General features: G+C 57.0%; 8 protein-coding genes and 1 non-coding gene across 9 annotated transcripts; 5 read left to right on the forward strand and 4 right to left on the reverse strand.

Annotated features, from left to right (window-relative positions):
* Nucleotides 1–536: 536 nt before the first annotated feature.
* On the reverse strand, nucleotides 537–1,682 carry B0T15DRAFT_527961 (uncharacterized protein). Its single transcript, XM_062869006.1, has 2 exons — nucleotides 640–1,682; nucleotides 537–558 (listed from the first exon to the last, which is right to left on the reverse strand). The coding sequence occupies exon 1, from the start codon at nucleotides 1,466–1,468 to the stop codon at nucleotides 836–838; it is 633 nt and encodes a 210-aa protein (XP_062722464.1). The 5' UTR covers nucleotides 1,469–1,682; the 3' UTR covers nucleotides 537–558; nucleotides 640–835.
* A 1,065-nt stretch (nucleotides 1,683–2,747) lies between these two features.
* On the forward strand, nucleotides 2,748–3,740 carry B0T15DRAFT_483971 (uncharacterized protein; the record flags this gene model as incomplete). Its single annotated transcript, XM_062866197.1, has 1 exon — nucleotides 2,748–3,740. One exon carries the CDS (start codon nucleotides 2,748–2,750, stop codon nucleotides 3,738–3,740), a length of 993 nt encoding a protein of 330 aa, XP_062722465.1.
* A 965-nt stretch (nucleotides 3,741–4,705) lies between these two features.
* Nucleotides 4,706–5,488, reverse strand: B0T15DRAFT_510038 (uncharacterized protein; the record flags this gene model as incomplete). The annotated part of the gene is made up of 2 exons (XM_062867836.1): nucleotides 4,706–5,265; nucleotides 5,404–5,488. 2 exons carry the CDS (start codon nucleotides 5,486–5,488, stop codon nucleotides 4,706–4,708), a joined length of 645 nt encoding a protein of 214 aa, XP_062722466.1.
* Nucleotides 5,489–5,943: 455 nt separating this feature from the next.
* Nucleotides 5,944–9,291, forward strand: B0T15DRAFT_149818 (uncharacterized protein). The gene has a single exon (XM_062861979.1). It carries the CDS (start codon nucleotides 6,408–6,410, stop codon nucleotides 9,000–9,002), a length of 2,595 nt encoding a protein of 864 aa, XP_062722467.1. The 5' UTR covers nucleotides 5,944–6,407; the 3' UTR covers nucleotides 9,003–9,291.
* On the reverse strand, nucleotides 9,291–10,182 carry B0T15DRAFT_149872 (uncharacterized protein). Its single transcript, XM_062861980.1, has 2 exons — nucleotides 9,721–10,182; nucleotides 9,291–9,624 (listed from the first exon to the last, which is right to left on the reverse strand). Exons 1-2 carry the CDS (start codon nucleotides 10,075–10,077, stop codon nucleotides 9,580–9,582), a joined length of 402 nt encoding a protein of 133 aa, XP_062722468.1. The 5' UTR covers nucleotides 10,078–10,182; the 3' UTR covers nucleotides 9,291–9,579.
* A 2,149-nt stretch (nucleotides 10,183–12,331) lies between these two features.
* Nucleotides 12,332–13,026, forward strand: B0T15DRAFT_510041 (uncharacterized protein; the record flags this gene model as incomplete). Its single annotated transcript, XM_062867837.1, has 2 exons — nucleotides 12,332–12,852; nucleotides 12,957–13,026. 2 exons carry the CDS (start codon nucleotides 12,332–12,334, stop codon nucleotides 13,024–13,026), a joined length of 591 nt encoding a protein of 196 aa, XP_062722469.1.
* Nucleotides 13,027–13,554: 528 nt separating this feature from the next.
* On the forward strand, nucleotides 13,555–13,646 carry B0T15DRAFT_t81. The gene has a single exon. It is a non-coding gene; the product is annotated as a tRNA-Glu (tRNA).
* Nucleotides 13,647–14,986: 1,340 nt separating this feature from the next.
* On the forward strand, nucleotides 14,987–16,154 carry B0T15DRAFT_150039 (carbohydrate esterase family 3 protein). Its single transcript, XM_062861982.1, has 2 exons — nucleotides 14,987–15,209; nucleotides 15,308–16,154. Exons 1-2 carry the CDS (start codon nucleotides 15,176–15,178, stop codon nucleotides 16,063–16,065), a joined length of 792 nt encoding a protein of 263 aa, XP_062722470.1. The 5' UTR covers nucleotides 14,987–15,175; the 3' UTR covers nucleotides 16,066–16,154.
* Nucleotides 16,155–16,597: 443 nt separating this feature from the next.
* Nucleotides 16,598–21,129, reverse strand: B0T15DRAFT_150032 (uncharacterized protein). Its single transcript, XM_062861981.1, has 2 exons — nucleotides 17,215–21,129; nucleotides 16,598–17,137 (listed from the first exon to the last, which is right to left on the reverse strand). Exons 1-2 carry the CDS (start codon nucleotides 21,009–21,011, stop codon nucleotides 16,612–16,614), a joined length of 4,323 nt encoding a protein of 1,440 aa, XP_062722471.1. The 5' UTR covers nucleotides 21,012–21,129; the 3' UTR covers nucleotides 16,598–16,611.
* Between the last annotated feature and the right edge of the window lie 802 nt (nucleotides 21,130–21,931).

Genomic DNA, 21,931 nt, shown 5'->3' on the forward strand with positions numbered 1-21,931 from the left:
TTGCATTATATGGGCTGGCTGGGTTGGCTGGTTGGAGGGAAATGGAACGGCTTACATTCAGCATTCGGTATGGCGCGGCGGGCACGAAAACTGGCTTTTGCACCGGGGCATATTCCCATGGAACATCTCTGAGGGTCCCGGCAGGCGTTGCTTGTTGCTTTTGGTTGGGAGGTTCAAACATCGGACTAAGACTGAGGACAACCAAGGAATGGTGTTTATGGGGGCGCCTGGGTGAGGTCAGGAAGTAGATGAGATGGGCAGCTATGCATATTTCGAGCTTCTCTTCCCACTTCTTGATGGTTCTATCGTAGCTATATCCAAGACACACTCTAGCTCGGGGCCTAGTCCCCGTTAACTTAGAGATGAGGCCTGGTCCATGGGATTTGGGGTACATCCCTAGCAGAGGAAATGATTCTCCGAACTGTATGTGCACCGACGCCTTTGATCACTGGATTGTTCGCTGAGAAGCCAGGACGAGAGCCGCACAGAAGTGAGGTTCAATCCTAGACGAACTTCTCAGACTTTCCCAAAGCCCTACTTGATCAACCATCTCACTAGGTATGAACCTATCATGGTATCTGTAGCTGAACGTTCCTGGCGGCAAGGTCTCCGCCAAGGCTAATGATGGAGAAAAACAAGGACAAAAACCATACAACACCGAGGATTCCCCCGTTGTCACCAACCTGAGTACTGATTCGGCCCTTGGTAGCTTGACGATGGCAGAGCGGACGGGATGCCGTATTGTCTACCAGGTATGGTCGTATGTGTTCGGGAACAGCGGAAATGTGGTATCATAAGGGCGAGGCATATCTCATAGCTAAACAGCCCTCACTCATTATTGATGGCATTCCCCCTCGGGCTGGGACGCATTTGCGACTCCACCAGTTGGCTCATCTGCCCAGTCGCGCACCTCGTCGCCGTTCACGACGACATACCAGCGTATCTCTGCCTCACCCTCCAGCTGGTCCCGGAGCCGCTCGAACCACCCCGACGGTCCCGCGACGGAGGATGACGAGTCCTTGGGCGGAATGGATACGGCCGGGTGCGGGCTCTGGAGCTGCTGCTGCTCGTACCGCACGATCTCGTCCACAATGGAACAGGACAGGTCCACGCGCACGGTGTAGTCGGCAACGTACGCATACGGCCGCGATACAGTGTCCACGTCGCGCGGATCGTACTCCTCGAGGAGCTTGATGGCCGACCAGGACTGGGCGCCGAATCTGTCTTCGGAGGCGGCGCGGCCGTTGCCGGTATCGCTTTCATCCTTAGCAGGCAGAATGGAGCGACCATTCTCGGGGCTGCAGTGGGGGAGGAAGGAGAAACCGTCGTAGAAGGACTTGAGGATGCTCTGAGAGCCTTTGGGGGCAATTATCCATTCCGGAGAGGCGTCTTCGAGGTCTTGCACAATCACGTAGACCCGGATGTTGGGTCGCTGCCAGCGGAAACCGTGGCAGAGGTAGGTCGGCATGCTGCGCTACCTTTTCTTGGTCCAGTTGACGGGCTGCCGTGTAGAAGGACGGACTTGAGGATGCCGTTCAACTGCCCAGTTGTGGAGATGCCGATCGGTCTTGGTTGGACCCACAGGGCACCAACTTACACCCGAAATCGTGCCCTGGTTCTTGTGGGGATGCAAGGGTATAACTTAACGTCAAGCTTCAACGGAAGTGTATGTACAAGCACACCACTATGTACTGCGCAATAATAAGTGGGACATTTCAACATAAGTACCTTATTTTACTAGAGGGTCTGGTTCCATACTGCGGCATGTCGTGTATCGGACAGGAGACCACATCAGTTATCTCAGCGGCTGTCTACCAGGTAAGGTACTACTAGTACATACTACAGATGATTGGCGGAAAGAAGCGGGCGTCCTCCATTGGTGCTTCGAGGCGCTGTCACCTGTGTGCTAGTCACCCCGCTCAAGGCATGAGCTCCATGCTGCACAGTATCGTCAGTGGCGAGTCTCCGAGTCCCAATTCGTCGCTGCGTAGCCCGAACCAGCCAATCCATAGCTTGTGACCAGTCAAAGCTCTGAATAACTGATTGTGGTGCCGAGGGCGCAGCAGCAAGCTCCGTTAAGGTAGTGAACAGCTCAGAGCCAGTCAGAGCTTTTGGGTCGTGAGTGCAAGGCCCGACAAGGTGAGGCGACCTCGCACCCGAGGGAACCTGAAGTGCCATCGCAGTTAGCACACAGGATGAGGCTGCCGTTTGCACCCCGATTCACGACCACGTCAACCTAATGACTGACGAATCGAATGACGGCAATTGAGGCAACTTATGCCATGGGAACCGGGTCTCTAGGTGAAGATGGTTGTGCAACTGCCTTGTCCAATGAGATGCTGGTTTATTAGGGCTGAGGTCCGCGTCTTCGCCGTCTTGGAGCCCGGGCTCTGGCAGTACGTACTGTAGTACCTGAGCCGGTATAAATACCTTGGCCAACCCCCCACTCCTTGACGTCTCTTCTCTCCCTCCCCACGTCACACAACCCAAGGGTCGCAAAGCTGTTGCTGGAGTTGTCTCAAAGAGTCCTCCTCTTTTACGACAATTCCGCCCGGACCCCGTCAATCTTTCTTTGTGCGTCACTCTTTACACATTCCTTGACCCCTGGTTCCTCCCTCTTTTTTTTCGTCGCTCTCTATCAAACGGAGAACGGTAGCATAGGTCGTCTTCACTTCCGCCACTGCTTTCCCCATCCCGCACCCCCTCGTCATTCAGCGAATAATACCTGTCGACAAAAACCCACCATCATGTTCAAGGGTTCGTTTCGAAGCCGCGATGCCGGGACCTCCCAGCGGGAGGCTGCCTCGGGCACGATGGATTCCCACCACCGGGTGGACAAGTCTTCGAGGTTGACGAGGAAGGGCGCCGTGCGGGATGCCCAGAAAGTATCCAAGCTGCAGAAGTCGCTCGCAGGCGAGGAGCCCTCTCGCATGCAGACTACTTCGCAGGTGAGGGCCGATAAGAAGTCCATCGCACCTTCGCCCATCGTCACTTTAGTGGTGGGCCGGGAGCAGCGACTATTTGCAGCGCATGAGGACGTGTTGTGCCAGGCGCCTTTCTTTGAGAAGGTCCTGCGCAGCAACTTCGTCGATGCGCAGAATAAGAGGATTTCGCTTCCGGACGAGGAGCCGGAGGTTTTCAGCGCGATCCTCGAGTATCTCTACAAGGGGGACTACTACCCCCGCCTGCTGCTCAACGAGCAGCGCAACTCTTGGGAGCTCGAGGACACGCTTCCCCGTCGGGCCACACCGCAAGCCTCCCCGGCGGGCAACACTTCACCAAACTTCGGAGGTGGCCGCGCAGGGCAAGCCTCCCAGACTCCTTCGGCTGTCCAGCCAACGGTGTACCTCTCGAGCATCGGCCAACACCTGCTCCGTGACACGGTTGTCTACTGCGTCGCGGAGCGCTACGGGTTGGAGGAGCTCAAGAAGCTGGCGCTGCGGAAGCAAGGACTGCATTCCGGGATCGACGTCGGCACGATCCTCCGCAGCGCGCAGTATTGCTATGCCAACACGCCCGAATCGGACAGCCGCCTGCGCGCCCATTACCTGGCGCTCATCATCCGGTGCCGCAAGACCTTCAAGCGCAGCGGCACCATGCAGGCAGAGATGGAGAAGTGTGGCGGTGATGCGTATGGTGAGGGAGGTGGGAAGTTGTTCTTTGACCTGTTTGTTGCCATGTGCAACCACCTCGACGACGTCATTGAGGCGAGCAACGCGCGGACCCCCAAGACGATCTGAGAGGCTGGAGCCATTGTACAGCGATGCGTAACGAGCAGGCTCCGGGCGTCCTACAGGTGGAATAAGAGGAATGTCCAACAAGGAGCGGATGGTCATCGGAGGTGGTGTCTTTCTGCCCTTCAACACCCGGCGTTTGGTTCTTTTCTCGTTCAAGCTCCCAAATCTTGCATCAGATTGGAACACCATTTGGAGATATTTCTTCTCGAAACATCTTCACTTCTCAAGAGGTTGGCCGACCAATTTGGGGTTCAAGATCTGCAGAGCGAGAGGGGCCTTAATGCTGATACCACCTTGGTGTGAGTGTGTGCAGGAAGGCACGCGCGGCTCGCTGCCCCTCTGCTGTCTCAGTTTCTCTTCTTGATTCTTATTCTTCATCTGCGATACTGTGGACACTGGGCTGGTTAGGGGCCCCGCGGAATCCTGGCGTTTTTGCTTTCCTGAATTGCTTGGTTTGCACCGTCGCTGGTCGAATGATTTACGGAAAGCTCGACGGGACATCAGGGGAAAGGAGGTTACGACATCTCAGCTTCTTGAGCTTTTTTGGGTCTTTCGCAAGCACTGAGAGTACGCAATGAGGCTTGCCATCGACACCACCCGAACGCGCTTGGCCGCACTATTTTTCCTTTTGTCGAAAACGGGACACATGAATTCGGATGGTCATGGTTGGAATGGGGCCACGCAACAGCCCCGGGAAACTGCCTGCATGGTTGCTTATAATATCTTCGCCGCGCAGAGTACGGCGGTCTTTCGTTTGTAACGATTGATGATGACGACTTTCAGTTTCTTGATGAGCTTAGCTTCATATCACCGGATCGGGTTGGCGGTTTGGAACCGCCAACTCGATCCCAGCCAGGCTCTGCGCCCGCTTGAGGGGCTAGGTAATGGGAGATTTTCGGCCTCCTCACATTTGCTGTCTCCGTCCGCGTTCTCGCATGGTGTTCTATGACCTGCCCTTCACCTGTGATTCAGTCCTTCCACTTGACCTCGAACCCAGCAAATTCAACCACCAACCCCCCATCCACCTCTTTCTCAGGCCGTGCCGCCATCGCATACACCTCCACTTCCCATTCCTCGGGCGAGTCCCCAAACACCCAGCATATCTCGCGCAGCGGTATCTTCTCCCCGGTCTCCTCCACCACTCTGTAGACCCACACCCCCGTGCCATTGCCGTCCTTGTCCTTCTCTATCTGAATGGTCGTCCACCCAATTTCTTTACCCTTCCCCCCGCCGCCCTCCCTGTTGAGGTCAGCAACGGACCAGTCGGCCCAGTTATCGCACGACACGGTGGAGAGGCGGGGCGCGCCGTTGTAGAACTCGATGCCCGATTTGATCCATTTCGGGGGTGGGCCGTCCGCCTTGTTGGCAGACTTGTCGGCGTTGCGCCGGAAGAAGCTCAGGAGGATGCCGCCCTGGTCATATTGTTCTTGTGCCGTGAAGTTAAACGAAATGCGGGCGGAGAGGAAGGAGGTCAGGGGTCCGGAGTTGCGCAGGGGTTGGACCCCGGGAGGCGGGAGGGCGGTGGGCGCTGTTGACGTGGGGTTAGTTAGGACTTAGGATCTCCCTACGGTCAGGTTGAGGCCGTTGGGCTGGGCCATCATGTTGCGGAGCAGAGGGAAAGCGGGAGGGGTGTAGTGGGGTTTGGGCCTTTGGGGTAGGTCAATACCGTTGAAGACATCGGTGGTCGGGGGCTTGCGCCAAATGTCGGTGCCTGGGCCGGCAGTGATGGTGAAAGTGTCCGTGGGAGCCATGGCGATGGTTTGCTGTCGGTTCTCAGTGGCACGGAGAGTGTGTCAGGACGGATGGTCAGTCTTCCGTGTAGTATCACATGCGGGATCCTGCCTATATATACTTCGCTACATCAGATGTCCGCCTTTGGCGATACGAGAGCCAAGAGATCTGTTCCACTGCGGATAAATGCCATGCAGCGGTTACATAACGAAGTTTATTAGTTGATGTGCTACGAATCCGCCATCTCTTGCCAAATACGGTAGCTCCGCAGTCCAGCCTGAGCGGCGCATCAGTAATAAGGCGGAATGTCCTTGTACAGTAACTAAGATTTCTGGTGTAAGAGGAATCTAAGAGGACAGCAGGTACCGACGACATCAGCTCACCACTCATGATCCAAGGATAACCTGTACACATTGTACAGAATGGACAATAAATAGGATGGACAACGAGGTCTGCCCATTCGATGAGGGGCTGTGGGAGTGCGGGGCAATGCAGACAATAAAAAACTGACCCCGAATGAATTCGAACCTTTCGCACCGCCGTCCCAAGCAGGAATGCTGACTCAGCAAGTGATTTGGATGTGCCCACGCACTCCGCTTGACTAAACCACAATTCTTCCAATGATTTTGACCCTTCGTCGCATGTCTTCCTCAATTTCGCCATCGCTAGTATCCCAATGGTTCGACACCCCTTTCCCATCAAAGAACTGCCCGGCCAGGAGACAGCGATTGTCGAAAATACTAAAGGCATCATCATATTGGCGGCGGGCGAGTGACTCCGTCTATCAGAGATCAGTTTCTGCGCCTTTGAGACCACTACGCCACCATCGCGGGCTTCTGTCACCATAGCACTCTCACTCTGGCCTTGTTCTCGGCTTACATGACTTACACGACCCCTGTGTGAGGGATCAACAGGCATAAAAACACCCCCGCCAAATAAATGTCGTCGGTTCCCATGATCCGGGCCGGTGGAGGCTCGGGCAAGCCCAAGCCGAAGAAGCCCAATCCTATCCGCCGCATCATGAACCAGGAGCAGCGGGTCCGCGAGAGATCTGTAGCCTCATCTCCGTCTGCCGGCACGCCCAATGCGGCAACACCGTCCAACCGCCCGGTGTGCAAGAACCCCCAATGTGATAAGTCCGATGTGCGCGACGGAGCCTGCCAGAACTGCGGCCGCGTCGTATGGGAGAGCAACATCGTCGCTGAGGTCACTTTTGGCGAGAGCGCATCTGGTGCCGCGGTTGTCCACGGTAGTTATCTTGCAGCTGATCAAGGTAGCATCCGCCCGACTGCTGGCAGCCTTCCCTTTCGGCGCGTCGCTGGTTCTGGTGCCAGCGAGGCACGCGAACGCAGTCTTAGGGAGGCTAAGCAGCTTCTGAACCAGTTCGCATACCAGCTGCAGATCCCACCGCATGTGGCCGAGAAGGCTTTTCAGACCTACAAGATTGCGTCCACCAGCAACTTCATCCAGGGCCGCCGCAAAAACACGGTTGCAGCCGTGTGTCTCTACGCCATTTGCCGGAAAGAGGATAATAACAAGGTCATGTTGATCGACTTGGCGGACATCATCAAGACGGACGTCTTCCTGTTGGGCCGCTGCTACAAAGACCTCCTTAACGCACATGGTCACCTGAAGGAGGGCACCAAGCCCATCATCATCGAGGATCTCATTTTCCGCTTTGCCAGCAAGCTGGAGTTTCTCCACGACACCAACAAAGTGGCCCTCTCGGCCATCCGTATCGCCCAGCGCATGCGCCACGACAACATCACCCATGGCCGAAGGCCTGCTGGCATCTGTGGTGCCGCCATCATCATGGCCGCTCGTGCACACAACTACCGGCGTACGGTTCGGGAGGTGGTCTACATTGCGAAAGTCACCATGGCGACCCTTCAAGAGCGCATGGAAGAATTTGCCAACGTGCCCGCGGCCCAGATGACGATCCAAGAATTCGAAGAGGCCCGCAACCTTCCGGAGGCTTCGCACGATCCCCCATTCGTCTACAAACAGACGAAGGAGTGGCAAGAAAATCACCCGAAGAAGGGCAGGAAAAGGAAGGCGGCGGCAATCTCCCGGGATGGCCATCAGCCTGGTAACGGGGCGGAACAGCAAACCTCTGCGAAGCGGCAAGCCACGGCAACATTCAACGAGTCCCAGCCGTCTCCAGTACTACTTATTGACCCGGCACTCCAGGCTGGGACTACTGCCACCGAGGTACCCACGCTATCCGTGCAGACGCTATCGGAAGCAGTTCCGCCAACGTCCGGCACTGATGAGGGTGCCTCCACCGGTCCCTTTCGCAAGCCCACTGCTGATGAACTCTCTATTGCGAACGCTGCAACGAAAGATGCCGATGATCAGCTTCAAACCCTGGCAGAAGAGTTTGGCGACTCGGAAGATGAAGAATCCGAGGAGGAAATCGAGGTGGACCCGAGCAGCGAGATGGCCATGGCGGCAGCGCAAGGGATCCAGGTCCCCGGCATGGAGAACATGAGGATTCGGCAAAGAGAGGCCCCTGCCGCCGCGGAGGAAGGTGGCAAAGACCCGGACAGTGGCAGTGGCGATGCGGCTGGCAGGAAGAAGAAACCCAAGCCGAGATTGCGTATCGATGAGGAATGGGAGCTGGACGAGAACAACCTCGAGCAGGAGATGCAAGGCCATCTCAACGATCCTGCCATGATTGGCGCCTCTGCCGTTATTACGAGAGATATTGAGCAGCGACGCGAGGAAGAGTCTGCCGCTCGCAAGGCGCAACCTTCCATCGCGGTGACCGAGGCCAATGATAATCCTCCCGACAGCAGCGGTTCTGGCGCCACTACCGACCTACCGGTTCCTAACGGATCCGACAAACGACTGACGCCTGCGTCCAAGGTCTCGGATGATCCTATCGTCCACGAGGATGAGTTCAAGGACGACCCGGAAGTCATGTTTTGCAAGCTTTCCGAGAGAGACGTGCTAATCAAGGAGATGATCTGGGCCAACCACAACAAGGACTACATGCGCAAAAAGCAACAGAAGATATTCGAAGCCAAGGTTTCGAAGAAAGAACCCAAGCAGAGGAACGGCCGTCCCCGGAAGCCCCGAATCGGAGAAGGTCAGACAACGCCCGCCAATTCGGCCACAGAGGCAGCACAGAACATGCTGCGTACGCGGGCCATCAGCACGAAGTTGGACTACACGCGAATGGGCAACCTCTTCGAGTTTTCGAAGGGAGGGCCCGGCAGCACGTATGGCGGCACAAGTTCGATCGGCAGTCGCAGCGCCCTCCCGAGCAGTGCGGGCAGCGACGCCGGGAGCGACAGCGGCGCGCAGGCCTCGATGCCAACAGCTGCGTCCACAGCACGGGAGAGAGTTGCCAAGGCCCTTGCGCTTCCCGAAGAGCAGGAGGAGGAGGAGGAGGAAGAGGAAGAGGAAGGTGGCGCGGAGATGTATGAGAACGGATTCGACGGCCCAGAGGGCTTTCAGGATGACACGTTTGGAGAGGAGGATTTTGATCCCTTTGGAGATAACAACGGCGGGGATGACTACGAAGAGTGAGGCTCGGCTAATTGCCGGACAGATCATGTTCGGCACAAGCGTTGCGGTGCTCGGGATACCCGATCTGGGCGTTAAAATAGAGGCTGGGTGGGCGACCACAGGACGACCTCTTGCAGGACAGGCTTGAGATTCAGCATGTCAGTAATAAAACAAGTAACATTACTCCGAAGCGATAACAGGAACTTGAACCGACGGATTGTTTAACCCGACCGACTTTGTCTTCCATTTCGTCTCAGAGGAAACGGGAACACGCCTGTATTGATCTCAGGGGTTTCGGGGCGCTCCTCTAGACAGACAACAACTTGCCGCACACCGCCACATTGTCTACCACTTCTTTAGGGGAATATCCAACATATCCTCACAATAACCGCCTTCCCGCACTATACCTTTCTCAGTTTCAGCACACCAGTCATATGCCGCAACCCCTCATCTCGTGAGCGGTGGAAGGGGCCACCGTCGCAAATGACAGGTGATCATCGCGCCCGGAATCTTCCTGAAGGAGTCCTGGGGCGATGTGTGCCACGGTACTTGGCGTTTGTACTGTACAATATACAATACATAATACATCATACAGGACTCATCGCAAGCGGGGATCAAGCTCCTTTCCCGACACCGACGTCGCCTGCTTTCTCCCACTGTCAGCCCGTCTTTCCCCTCTCTCGGGAACAACACAACTAGTCTGAGTTGGGGGGGCTTGGATAGAGGAACAGAAACATACCGGGTCGTTCAACAACACCACCGTCGGGCTCGGCTCATCGATCTGCACCACCGCAGCAGCGCCCACGGCTGGAGGCGTCACACTCGCAGCACCGTTGTTGTTGTTGTTGTTGTTCGCGGCGGCAGCAGCAGCAGCAGCGGAGGCACCCGAGACAGCCGCGCCCTGGAGGGCGTTGACAATCTGTTCCGCCGACTGGCCCCCGCCGGCTGCTGCGCCTTCTTCTCCTTCAAACGAGATGGCGCCGTCACCGACCACCAGGGCGGGGGAGTAGGCGCCCAGGTTGATGTTGAGGGGCAGGGCGGTGGTCAGGCGGACGAGCGCCAGGGTGAGGGCGAGTGGGGGGAGAAGGAGATGCATTTCTTTTTTATCGGAACGCGGGGGGAGTGAAAAGTAAATAACAAAAAATAGGTGGGTAGCCGGACCCGAGGAACGGAAGGAGAGAACCTGCTCTGGGTGGATGAGGCCTGCTCGTGGAAAGGTGGTGTTGGTGGTGTCGCCTTGGGGGAGAGGAACAGGAGCGTTGGGTCAAGAGATGGTTAGAAAGAAGAAACAATCGTACGACTCCTAATGGAAGGTTGGCTGGGCTTAGATATGAGGGAGGGGGAGCAGTGCCTATGTTCAACCACACCGTGGCAGCGAAAGAGGAAGGATAACACCCAAGGGGCCATGCCGATTCCATGGCGTGTGGCGGGAGCTGGAGCGGGAGCTGGAGCCATTCCATCCGGCTGGGAGTTTGGGAGTGGCCTGTACTGTTCACGCTGCGACCGGCTAATCTTGAGCTTGACAGACTGCAGAGCACAGGGAAGCAACGGTTCAAATGTCGGCTTGGCGATTCAAAGCAGAGTACGGTATACTCCTCGACCTCAGCATGTGTGTATTGACTGACTCCGTCGTGTTAGACTATGGCCGATGAGACAGAGACCGGACAGCCAAGAAGTCTTGGCAAGGCGAGAAGCGCTCTGCTCTGTGAGAGATTGACGAGCCGCCAAGTAGATGGAGGGCGAGAAAATCTGCATATATTATTTGTACAGGCGTCATTTGTGTGTAGATCTCGCGTCTGGACTCCTTGGCATAGATCGTCCATTGGGTCTGGGCATGGGGCTTTTCCCCAAGTGCCGGCTGTCACTTCATGGTGCTGCACAGATCTGACACTTCATGATTCATGAACAAAACAGGAGCCGGCGGTCTGTGCTGCCGGCTCCGATCTCCCAAGCACACAGCTCGCCGTCTCCACTTGCCGTTTCAGAGAGAACGAAAAGTCTCGGCTGCGCTTCCCTGCTTCAAAAACACTCGTAACTCGAGACGGAGCATTCCAACCACCAGATATACTTCATATTAGCTCGGGTGTATGATACCTACATTCCGGGGCCTCCCCGTGCAATAGGAAGGTTACCTGGTGCTGACTCATAACCCGGAGGGCCCGGTACGGCATCCGGCCCGGCAGCTCCACCACGGGTCCGACCGATTGCGACATGCCGAAATGGCCCACTTCGGCATCGCGGATTAGTGGGGCTCGGCGGACCGTTTCCTGATAACCGAACAGTTGCGCCAGTTCGGATAGCCAGCGATGCAAGATGCTCAAGTCTGCCGCTCCCGAACCTGCCCAGTTGGGCTGCCGATTCCGATTTGGGTCGGACTCAAGTGGATCTTACATTCCGAGTTTGGCATGCTAGGGCGAGAATTTCAGGGCTGGGGACGGCGTAGGAGTATTGGTTGACGTCCAGTGCTGAGGTGGTGCTGGAGTGGCCGCTACTCCGAACCTGGAATCAAATACAGAATTGGCCGCACGAGGTTTTGGGCTTTTTGGATGCCGGGCTTCTCGCTCATCATCAGTCGGATCAACATTCGAGGGCATCTGTTGTATTGTACTACTACTAATTTTGGGTGAGATCAGGGCTCATTGCACTGTTGCCTGCCTTACCTTCCTTCCCGGTCATGAGCGGTGCAAGGGATGTGCCATCGTCACTCGATCGTCACTTGTTGGGGAAACTCCGAAATCCAGTGAGAGGGAATGCGGCAGGTCTCGGCGTCTCGGCCCCCAGATTCCGGTCAACCTTAACGCTTTCGAATTGATCGTTAATAACTCCGCGATGATAAGAGGGCATAGTGGCCCAACTCCAGAGATAAACGACATCTTCCACTTCCCACTGGCGTCCATGTCCCAGTTGTGTGTTGCTTGTGCGGTCTAATAATTAATTGCCAGCAGCACGAATCGGATACCTGTGATCCAGTGTGCTGATTGGCTGCCGGGCTCCGTGTATCGGGGTTTCCTTCATGGTTGCATCCATTTCGACGTGATTCGGCGAAAATATCCGATTCGGACTCCGGATCTGCTTACAGTGCATAACCCCCGGGGCTTATCAAGGCCACCACGGCCTGGAGGGAACGGGTCAGCACATTGCCGCCCTTGATAACCAAGCTGACCTTGCAGATGAATCGCTCGGGCTGCGGCAAGACATCTCGACTCAACGCATTTCCCCGGTTGTCCTGCAACGCCATTCTTTTGCCTGTCAAGGGCAGTCAGCCAGACTCGCCTCGCTTGCCCTCTTGATGCCAACAAGCCAACAGGCCAACAAGCCAACAACTTGCGGACAGGAACATCGCAACAGCAATGGCCTTCCCAACCTTCCCAGCCCCAGGTCTCCCTCATAAACAGCCCCCTCTCCCACTGCCCCCGAGCTACCTCGAACCCCCCTCCCACCTCACTGCGAGCCTCCCAGTACAAATCACATCGCCGCACGCGCTGCGCTTCCCGGCCGCCTGGCGCTGCGGCACCTGCGGCGCCGCAAACGCCGTGCTGGAGCTGATGAAGGCGAGCCGCGCGGCAGTCTGCGAGTGCGCCATGCCCTCGCTGCAGGCCGTCTACGACCAGTTCGGCGACATCTACCTGTACTGGCGCGACGACCCTGCCGTTGCGGACCTGCGGGATCCCGCCATGGTCCAGGAGGCACGGCGGCGCGTTTGGGAGGCCGGCGGCGCTTGGTGGGAGGTTGTTGGCGTTGGCTTTGATTTTGACTCGGGGGTATGGGGGGTCCCGGGGGATGCAAGGTCGGCTGGGCGTGGTCGGGGAGGAGAGGGCGATGAAGGAATGGAGACGAAGAAGAGGCTGGTCAGGAGGTGGACGGGCGTTTCGTAAGTTCCTATTCCCCGAGTCCCGTTTCCATCATAGAAACCTACGATGCGGTGTGTCTCGTGTTGGGGTGGACTGCATGCTGAAATTTGAATTTTGACTGTAGGCAATCGAGCGCGGCGAGCGACGAGTCTGAGGGCTCGCTTGATTCGGGACCGAGGGTGAGGGAAGAGTGACCGGCTTGAAAGCACAAATTGACAATCCGTGAAAGTTTTGGAGTAATAAGCGCTGGCGTCAAGGTACAATACATAAGGACAGGGGATTATATTTGTTTTCGTATCGTTCAAGGACATTTTAGTCGGTAGTTCATCAGCCATTTGAAACATGAAGGGTTCTAGGGACACGATCAATTTGGTGACCCAAACACTACCTACCTTACCTGCCTTACTGGGGGATGCATATACAGTAGGTATCTTACTCGCAAGCAGACCCTGGGGAATGGTTTGCTGCTGCTGCACAGTATGGCGTAACTATGCGCTAGTGGTTGCCACGGGCATAGCTCCGTCGATAGACCCGGGTCGGAAGTTAGGTAAGAACATGAACAATCTACAACAGGAATCACGCCAGAGACTTTCAAATAACTCGAGCCAAAAAAGGAGAGTGTCCCATTGTCTTGTCAATTGTTCACGAAGGAGTTTGTCTTACCTCATAATACCACAAGCGGGTACCTTCCTCCAAACAAGTCGGAACCACGCTCGACTCAATCGGGTATGGTGTAGCGGTAACATCGTTGACTCTCACTGCACAGCAGTGACTGCTATCTCAACAGCCCCGGGTTCGACTCCCGGTATCCGAGTCCAACATCCCTTTTTGGCTCTTGCCTCCCTTATCTCGCTGTAGCGTCGCCCCTCCCTCCATTCTCCCCTGCTGCGATTCGCCGAGAACTTGTTGAACTCTTTTAACGTTAACTGAACCTTCGGCCAAAAAAAGAACATGCCAAGGTGCCGAGAAGTTCAGGAACGATCGGTTCGGTTCGAGCTGATCGGGCTGGCCCGTGCAGGGGCTTGGCATCTGGGGAAGGAAGGAGCTTTCCTTCGTGCAATTGCAGCCGAATGCAACCGTCTCGTCTCTGAACTGGAAGCGCCCGGACCCTACCGATGGACGTCTTACGAGAAACGTGCTCTCGGGAAAGGGCAAGTTTCCAGTGCGGTGGACCAACCAGAATCGTCCGACTCCGCCACGCGATACGAGAAGTCGCGGCGCAGATGCATGCAAGGGCCTTCGGTCTGACTAGGTGATGAGGCGGGATCCCTGAAGCGGCCAAAGCCAACAACAAGGCGGGTCATGTCAGGCATTCCTGTCGCCAGGGGCCAGACAGCATTTCACATTCCAGGTGATATCTTTATGTACCGAACAATGCATGCGCATACAAGTTACAACGCTAGAAACCTGCAAGCGCAGTCTCGTGTATTGTATGTACTGTTACAATCCGGAGATCCTTGATCCATTGTTTCGCTCGCGCCACAACCCCTTGCTGTTTACGCCTGATGGCTGCATGGAAATCGGAACGGCAAATTGCAAGGGTGCTAGGGCCCTAACTGGTTTAAGCTTTCTATGGCACTGTGCAACCCGAGCCGTTTCCGTGGGCGGGTACGTACCTGGATTTTCAGGGCCCTCCTTGTCGTGTTCTGGCCAGAACGCCCTCTCTTTTTCAATTTTGGATCCTCCGTGCTGACACCCTGAGCCGGTTGGCCCGAAAGGCCCTCGCCATCAAAAGCCAACGCAGGCGCCGCTGTTTCTTCTGTTTCCGGTTCCCAGGTTATCCTCCAATTCCACAGAGCCAACACAGCGCGACAATGGAGACCTCAACGACGGAAACAGCAGACGACCTGCGCAGGTGACCCTCACGATGTCTCGGGGATTGTGCCCACTTTAGGCTGCTGGTCTGGAGGAGCTGCACAGTGCCTTTTACTGCTGCTTGCCTACCTAATCACGAAGCGACCTTGACAGCGACGCTGGTCATCCGAGCGGCACGATAGGCACGCGGCAGCAATATTTCTCCATATTGTGCTCATCTCCGCCGGCCGCGCAGACGCAGTGTAGCACACGGTATTTATCCCATGCCAACTGTCGCGAAAAGTTTCCTCCTTTTTTCTGGACTTCCCGCCTCCCAACACCTCATAGGCATACATCCGGCACGCCACCCACATCAGACGGTGCAGTCCCTGCGCGCCTTATATATATATATATATATATCAGGGCTTATACCGGAGGTCCGGAAGGCTTGCTTGGACGACTTCTTCGTCTTTAGTCCCTCACTCGATCTCGACCTCTCTCTCTCTCCCTGGCCCAACGCACGGCATCTTACTTACCTCATCCTTCACTATGGTTTTCCTCCCCATCAACACCCTCCTCGTGGGTAGGTTACCCTCCCTCAATGTTCCATCCGGGTCTTCTCTCTACCAACACACACATACACACGCGCGCGCGCGCAGATCGCTAACCCTTATCTCCCAGCACTCGCCGCACCCCTAGCCAGCCAAGGGGTCGCAAGCAACCACTTCAACCTCGGCGCGCGCGCCACCCAGCCGCTGGGCGGGGGCGTCGCGCTGCGGATCATGCCTCTCGGCGCGTCCATCACGTACGGGCAGGCGTCGTCGGACGGCAACGGCTACCGGCAGGCGCTGCGCACGCAGGTGGCGGCGGCGGGCAACCCGGTCAACATGGTCGGGTCGCGGCGGGCGGGCACCATGGCGGACAACGACGTGGAGGGCTGGTCGGGCTACCGCATCGAGCAGGTGCACGTCAAGGCGATGGCGAGCGTGTCGGCGCCCACGTGGAAGCCCAACGTGGTGCTGATCAACGCCGGCACCAACGACGCGGCGCAGAACTTCAACGTCAGCAGCGCCGGCGCCCGCATGGAGGCCATGATCCGCGACCTGTGGCGCGTCAGCCCGCGCGCCGTCATCGTGCTCAGCACGCTGTTGGTGAATAAGAACGCCAACACGGAGGGCAACGTGCTGGCCATCAACAGGCAGCTCAAGGACCTGGCGGGCAAGCTCCGGGACGCCGAGAAGAGGAAGCTGGTGCTGGTCGACATGCACAGCGATGCCGGGCCCGGCACCTCGGATCTGGCGGATGACACCCACCCTAACGATGTGGGATATCGCAAGATGGCGAGTGTGTGGTTTGCCGGCCTCGTTGCGGCCAGCGATGCTGGTTGGCTGCAAGCGCCCGAGCCGGTGCAGGGTGTGCCGGACAACGGGGCGCGGTGAGGGCGGGGGTAATAGTACCCAGTAATGAACGGTGGTTGGTTGGTTAATAATAATGTGCCCTCAGGAAGGGAAGGAGCGCAAGAACGGTCATTGCACGATTGGGCGTTTGGGCGTTGAGGAGACTTGGGGGGATACTGTGTAGAGTTGCCTAGTCTGGATATTCCATATCCCTGTGAGTCATACCATACGAGGCAATGAATGAAACACCGGCTGGGTGCAGCAGGGTAGTACGGAGGTACTGTACCTGCTCAATTCAATGATCGCCGAGCTTTCACCGTATTTCGACTCCGCCTCAAAAGAAGTGTGCCGATGGTCTTCAGGCCAATGACCGGCGGGCCCTGGAGTCCCCAACCGGTACGCAGAGGTGATGTGATGAGTGGTGACAACGAAGTATACGTAGAATGTCTTAACCCAAGACGACAAGTACAACAAGAAAGGGTATCTCATGCGCTTAGTCAACCACATAACAGCTCACTCAGCTTGAAGCAAAAACACACAAAAAAAGGTAAAAAAAAATAAAAATAAACATATCCTCACCCTCAGAGTTCAAACCAGATCCTCGGCCATCTCAGCGCCAATGCTGTCTCCGTCCTCTTCCCCTCTATCCTGATACCCAAAACTGCTCATCTTGCGCAGCGTCTCCCTGATGGCCGGATCCTGCTCCATCACCTGCCACAAGTTCACATCCCACTCCTCCGGGTTCCCCTTCGCGCCCTCCTCGGGCCACATGAAATCACCGCGCGTCGTTGTCGTCGTCGAGCAGAACGCCGTCTTCCACGTCGACCCCCTCAGCCATTTTCTGCCCCATTTCCACAGCCCCGCCACCATCAAGTTACGCTTGACCGATTTGTAGGCAAGCTCCAAGGAGGTCAGAAGGCCGAGCACGCCGAACAGCGCCGCCCACCAGGCCGGATCCGGGCCGAACGACGAGAAGAGGCCGTCTCTGGCGGCATACGGCCAGACGCCCGGCGCGTACACGCCGGCGAGAAACACCTGCCACAGCCACCAGCCGGCGACGGTGATGAAGAACGAGGCGACGACGATGTCGGTCTTGTAGTAGGTATCGAGAATCCTGGCAAGCAACCAAGCTAGGAGTCAGCCAATGTTTCCCATACAAGCGAGAAGAAGGAAGGAGTGCGTCGTGCTCACAAGAGCTTCAGATTGGTCCAGACAATATTCACCGAGAACACCAAGTTCCCCAGCGCAAACAAGCCCTCGTCCCTGACGGGATTCAGCCCGCCGTACAGCAGCCAACAAAACCACCACACCAACACGCCCTCCGCGGCAGCGGCTACCATCCAGGCAAAATACTTCCTCGGATTCAGCCCCTCGTTCCTCTGCCCAAAGACATACAGCTCCGGCACGGCCAGCAGTGTCTCGGCCCTCAGCTCCTGCTCCCACACGCCGGGCACGATGACGCACAGGCTCGTGAACAGGGTATTCAGAGCCGTCAGGCTCCAGGCTTCATACAGACTCGTGCCCGTGTACCCGACCTCTCTCTGATAGAGCGCCGTGGGCAGGTAGAAGAACATCTCCTTCCAGAAGGTGGCGAGGATAAAGCGGGCGGTGCGCGCATAGTTCCAGCGGCCGTGGACGAGCAGCAGGCGGGCGAGGAAGCGGAACTGCGCGATGGCGTAGTCGGCCACGCGGGCGGCCTGGAGTCCCTCGCGGCCGGAGATGCCGACGCCGACGTGCGCGGCGGAGAGCATGGCGAGGTCGTTTGCGCCGTCGCCTATGGCAAGGGTCAGCGGCGAGGGCGAGGTAGTAGGCAGGAAGCGACGGAGGAGCGGGTGGCGCTCGGCAGCGGTGAAGCGAGCCGAGGATGCGGCGCGGACGGCGCTGACGAGGAGGGCCTTTTGCGAGGGGGAGGCGCGGCAACAGATCACGGAGTCAATGGCGAGCACGAGGCGGTAGAAGAGCGCTTTGGATTTGGTGGCCGCGGGTTCGTCGAGCGCGGCCAGGGTGCGTCCGTCGACGACAATCACCGTGTGCCCCGGGACATGGGAGGCGTTTGTCTCCGCTTGGATCTGGAGATCTTCCATCACAGCCAGGATCTGCCCTTCAAGGTCGCCCTTGACAATATCCAGCACGAAGATATCGGACCCCGGGCGGCAGATACGGGCGGAGTGCGCTATGTTGATGGCCGTTTCCCGCTTGTCTCCCGTAAGCATCCAGATCTTGATATTGGCCCGCCGGAGTCTGTCAACGGTTTCGGCGACGCCGGGTTGCAGCTGATCCTCGATGCCGGATGCGCCGATTAGCTCCAGAGACTGCTCAACCATCTCTCCTACGGCCTCGATACGGTCCTGACGGTCGACTAGACTGGTCTCTGCCTCGCGGTACAGCTTCTTCCAGCTATGGTACTCTTGCTCGGTCAGGGACCTGTGGGCGAATAGAAGAGTGCGCAGACCTTCGGTCGCGAAGTCGTCGATTTGCCGGAAGCAGCGAGCGAACACCGCCGCATCGTCGGAAAGGGACCGATCCTCGAGAAAAGCAAACTTGCTTGGCACGGCCTGAGAAATCGTCTGCGGAGCCTTGCTTCTTGCGCGGAGAATATCAAGGGACGCCGTGCGAGCGTTGAGCGACGGTCTAGAATCGACGTATGGGATAGCAGCCAGTCCGCCGACTTCGAAGGATTTGCTCCTGTTTGCGCTGGGGCGGCTGCCGCTGGCCCCGGCGACCGAGTGGTGCCGCGAGAGGGCGAGACTCCGCCGGATTGTCAGGCTGGGCCGGCCTCCAAAGCTGTTGCGCGGCTCACGGGCTTCGCTCTTCCGCAGTAGCTGATGCTCAAGCTCGAGGCTTTCACGGAGCTCCTTGACCTTCTGTGCCGCGAGATCAGCCATTCTCAGCCGCGGGACAACGACGGAGTCGGCACCCTTGGTAATTAGCCAGATCCTTCCATCTGGGCAGCGCACAATTATCGACATGCGCTTGCGTTTGCTGCTGAACTCGATCACGTCAAGGATCTGGTATGTGCGCTCCGAATACTCGCTGGGTGCTGAGATCCGGAGAGTGACTGCTTGTGTGCTGCGCTGGATGACTAAGAAGCCTAGATCTTGGGCCGCCCTCACAAGAGCAAGTTCGTCGGGCGAGGCAGCCTGGAAATCCAGTTTCCCGTCCTTCATCTCCGGCAGACATGTATGGCAGAGTGCCATGGCGAGAATATACTGCACCGCGCGTCTGGAGAAGGCCGAGTCCGGTCGAAGACGGATGTATTCCATCAGATCCGCCGTGGTGAGTTCCGGCTGCACATGATCGGGCCTGCCAGTGGACCGCCAGTGCGACGAGGACCGACGACCATTGACGGGCCGAGTTGCTATGGTTGGCGACACCGGGAAGACGGCGCTGTCCGCGGAGATAGTGCCATGCTCGGTGCCCTGGGGTAGACACCCCGGATCCGACTTCTTTGATGCCTCAGCATTGTCGACCTCCCCGACGCCTCCAAGGTCCATCTCATGCAGCCATGTGGTGCCGGCAACGCTCATTTTGCGGAATCTCATCACATTTTCTGTCAATGTCCCGGTCTTGTCCGAAAACATATAGCCGACCTGGCCAAGGTTCTCCAGGATCGTGTTGGTGTTGCACCTCGCCGGGGTATCCGACCTCTCGTCGTACATATCGATGTCGGAATTCAGCAGCAGCATCTGGCAGATCTTGACGATCTCCAGGCTCACATACAGAGCCAAGGGGATGACATTGTTGAACTGGATGGCGTAGCCCATGATGATATGCGAGTACGGCACCGAGATATCGGTCAAGTACCAAGCCGCTCGTTCGTAGGTGCGCTGCCAGATGGCGTAACCACCCGAAAGACCAGCAACGAGAGCAATAAGATAAATGACCAGGGCGATCACAATCATGTTAGCCATCCGTTCGAGAGCTGGCTTCTTCGCACTCGGATGGCGGTTCGCGTTCCTGCGAATCTTTGTCTCCTCCCCGGTGTTTATGACGAGTCCGATGACGCTCGCTGTATTTCGAATGGTGCAACCTCGGTAGACCACTTCGTTGAGAGTAAGAGGGAGCGTTTCTCCGTTGACCGTTACCCGCCCGTCGAACCGATACAAATCCGGGTTGGGATCCTCGACCACGAACTCGGCGCCACAATTGCATATCCCTTCGATTGAGTCACACCCTTTCAAAGCCACTGGCACCTGCTTACTCTTGAGGTTCGTCTCTCCATCGAGGGCCATGGTCTCGACGTAGGCAATGCCTTCTTCGCCATCCGCATGAAGGAGGACCATGTCGGCCGGGACATCCTCGTCCCTTGTCAGTCTGATGACGTTCCCGACTTCTAGGTCCTCCCATTTAACCGTACGCCACTGCAAGTCGACGTGAGATGCGCGCACTGTCTCGGTCCGCCCGCGGACCCCAAAGTCTTCGGACGGCGGGGCGCAAAACCGCGATTTCCCACCCCGTCTGCCTCGACTGCCTCCTGCACCTTTCAGAACCGTCACCGGCTTCGCATTTTCGATCTTGTCGAGTCGGTGTCTTTTCCAGTCATCGTAGCCCTCCTTGGCAATGGTGAGAAGCACGAAGAACAGAAGCGGGAGGATGGTAGTGAAGTTTCCGGTCGTGCTGATTCCGGGGATGGTCTGCGGGATGCCGACGCAGAGAAAGTAGAAGTTCGCCAAGCGAGTGAACTGGAAGATGAGTTGCTTGGGAAAGAAATCGTAGATGGTGTAGCGAGACGTTCGTATTGAGTTGGAGACGTAGGGCGCCCCGCGTCTTTCATCAACGAGCGACTCTGGACGGTGCGGCCTCAAAGGGATGCGGCGCCCGTCCTTGGATGGCGGCAAGGAATTCCGCCCGCCTACGAGCTCGACCACGATGCGCCGGTACCATAGCTTCGCTGTGGCCGTAAAGGCGTCCTTTGTCGAGCTGCCGGAGCGTCGGGCGGTGGAGAATGAATCGTATGTCGCAGTTCCCGCCGTCATTGCCGACGCCATTCATCGTGGTCCGAACAGATTGGCATTTTCCAAGCTCCCGAAGTTGACGTCTCGCTCTCACGAACGAACTGTCGATACACAGTAGGCGACACACAACAGCCTGACGTCAGAAAACGCGAACGGAAACGACACACATCAGGAACACGTTCCGTTGAGGTGGAGCCTCATCCGGCTGCTCCGAGATCCGGAAGTCGCGTCGGGGGTCAGATGGCGCCCGAGACACCGTTTCTCAAGGGATGTCGAGTTGTCGACACGCCGGAATTCGTGCTCTCCTAACAAAACCAGGGAGCAGAATTCCTGCGGCAGCCCAGGGGGAGCTCATGGGGTTTTCCATGGTTGTCACCTACTGCCGGGAGTTGGAAAACTTGGATATGACTGCAACTGAACTGGCAGTGAGCAATGGAACCTGATCGACAGGAACTCACGGCCCGACATGGAAGTCGTTAGCCGCCAAGACATGACCACCTTGTTAGTGGGGCCATGGGTCCACTGTCGACCAGTTGAAGCGCAAACGACCGAACGCGAAGCCGCCTCGAGTTTCTTAGGAAGTCGTTTGAACTTTGAAGCTATGAATTTACATTACTACTAGTACTGTAATAATAAAGGGCGTGCAAAAGAGCTCCAGTATTCCCATTTTCACGACGGTCAAGGGGTGTGGAGTGAGCATTGGCGGCTGACCTTGAGGTATGAGCTATAAGGTAACGTAGGTGTATAGCGAAAGTTACATACATGCGAAAGTTACACTAAACTACACCCTCTCAACTAAATCTGTATTAATTCCACCCAACCACCTCAAAACAAATGAAACTACTCGGAATCGTCTTCCTCCGACATTTCCATAACTATCTGACAGGTACGCGCATTGTGGCCTGGTTCACCGCAGTTGCCACAACGCCGCGCACGCGTCTCAATCCTCGGCT

The sequence above is a fragment of the Chaetomium strumarium genome (genome assembly GCF_033439665.1).
Source record: "Chaetomium strumarium strain CBS 333.67 chromosome Unknown B0T15scaffold_3, whole genome shotgun sequence".
Taxonomy (NCBI): Eukaryota; Fungi; Ascomycota; class Sordariomycetes; order Sordariales; family Chaetomiaceae; genus Chaetomium; species Chaetomium strumarium.

Excerpts from the sequence above, each read along its gene's own strand:
- B0T15DRAFT_527961 (XM_062869006.1), bottom strand. The coding sequence starts at position 1,468 with ATGCCGACCTACCTCTGCCACGGTTTCCGCTGGCAGCGACCCAACATC.
- B0T15DRAFT_149818 (XM_062861979.1), top strand. The coding sequence starts at position 6,408 with ATGTCGTCGGTTCCCATGATCCGGGCCGGTGGAGGCTCGGGCAAGCCC.
- B0T15DRAFT_149872 (XM_062861980.1), bottom strand. The coding sequence starts at position 10,077 with ATGCATCTCCTTCTCCCCCCACTCGCCCTCACCCTGGCGCTCGTCCGC. Across the intron at positions 9,625-9,720 it reads TGGTGTTGTTGAACGACCCG|GCGACGTCGGTGTCGGGAAA; the intron begins GTATGTTTCTGT and ends GGGAGAAAGCAG.
- B0T15DRAFT_150039 (XM_062861982.1), top strand. The coding sequence starts at position 15,176 with ATGGTTTTCCTCCCCATCAACACCCTCCTCGTGG. Across the intron at positions 15,210-15,307 it reads CATCAACACCCTCCTCGTGG|CACTCGCCGCACCCCTAGCC; the intron begins GTAGGTTACCCT and ends CTTATCTCCCAG.
- B0T15DRAFT_150032 (XM_062861981.1), bottom strand. The coding sequence starts at position 21,011 with ATGGCGTCGGCAATGACGGCGGGAACTGCGACATACGATTCATTCTCC. Across the intron at positions 17,138-17,214 it reads TGGACCAATCTGAAGCTCTT|GATTCTCGATACCTACTACA; the intron begins GTGAGCACGACG and ends GTTGCTTGCCAG.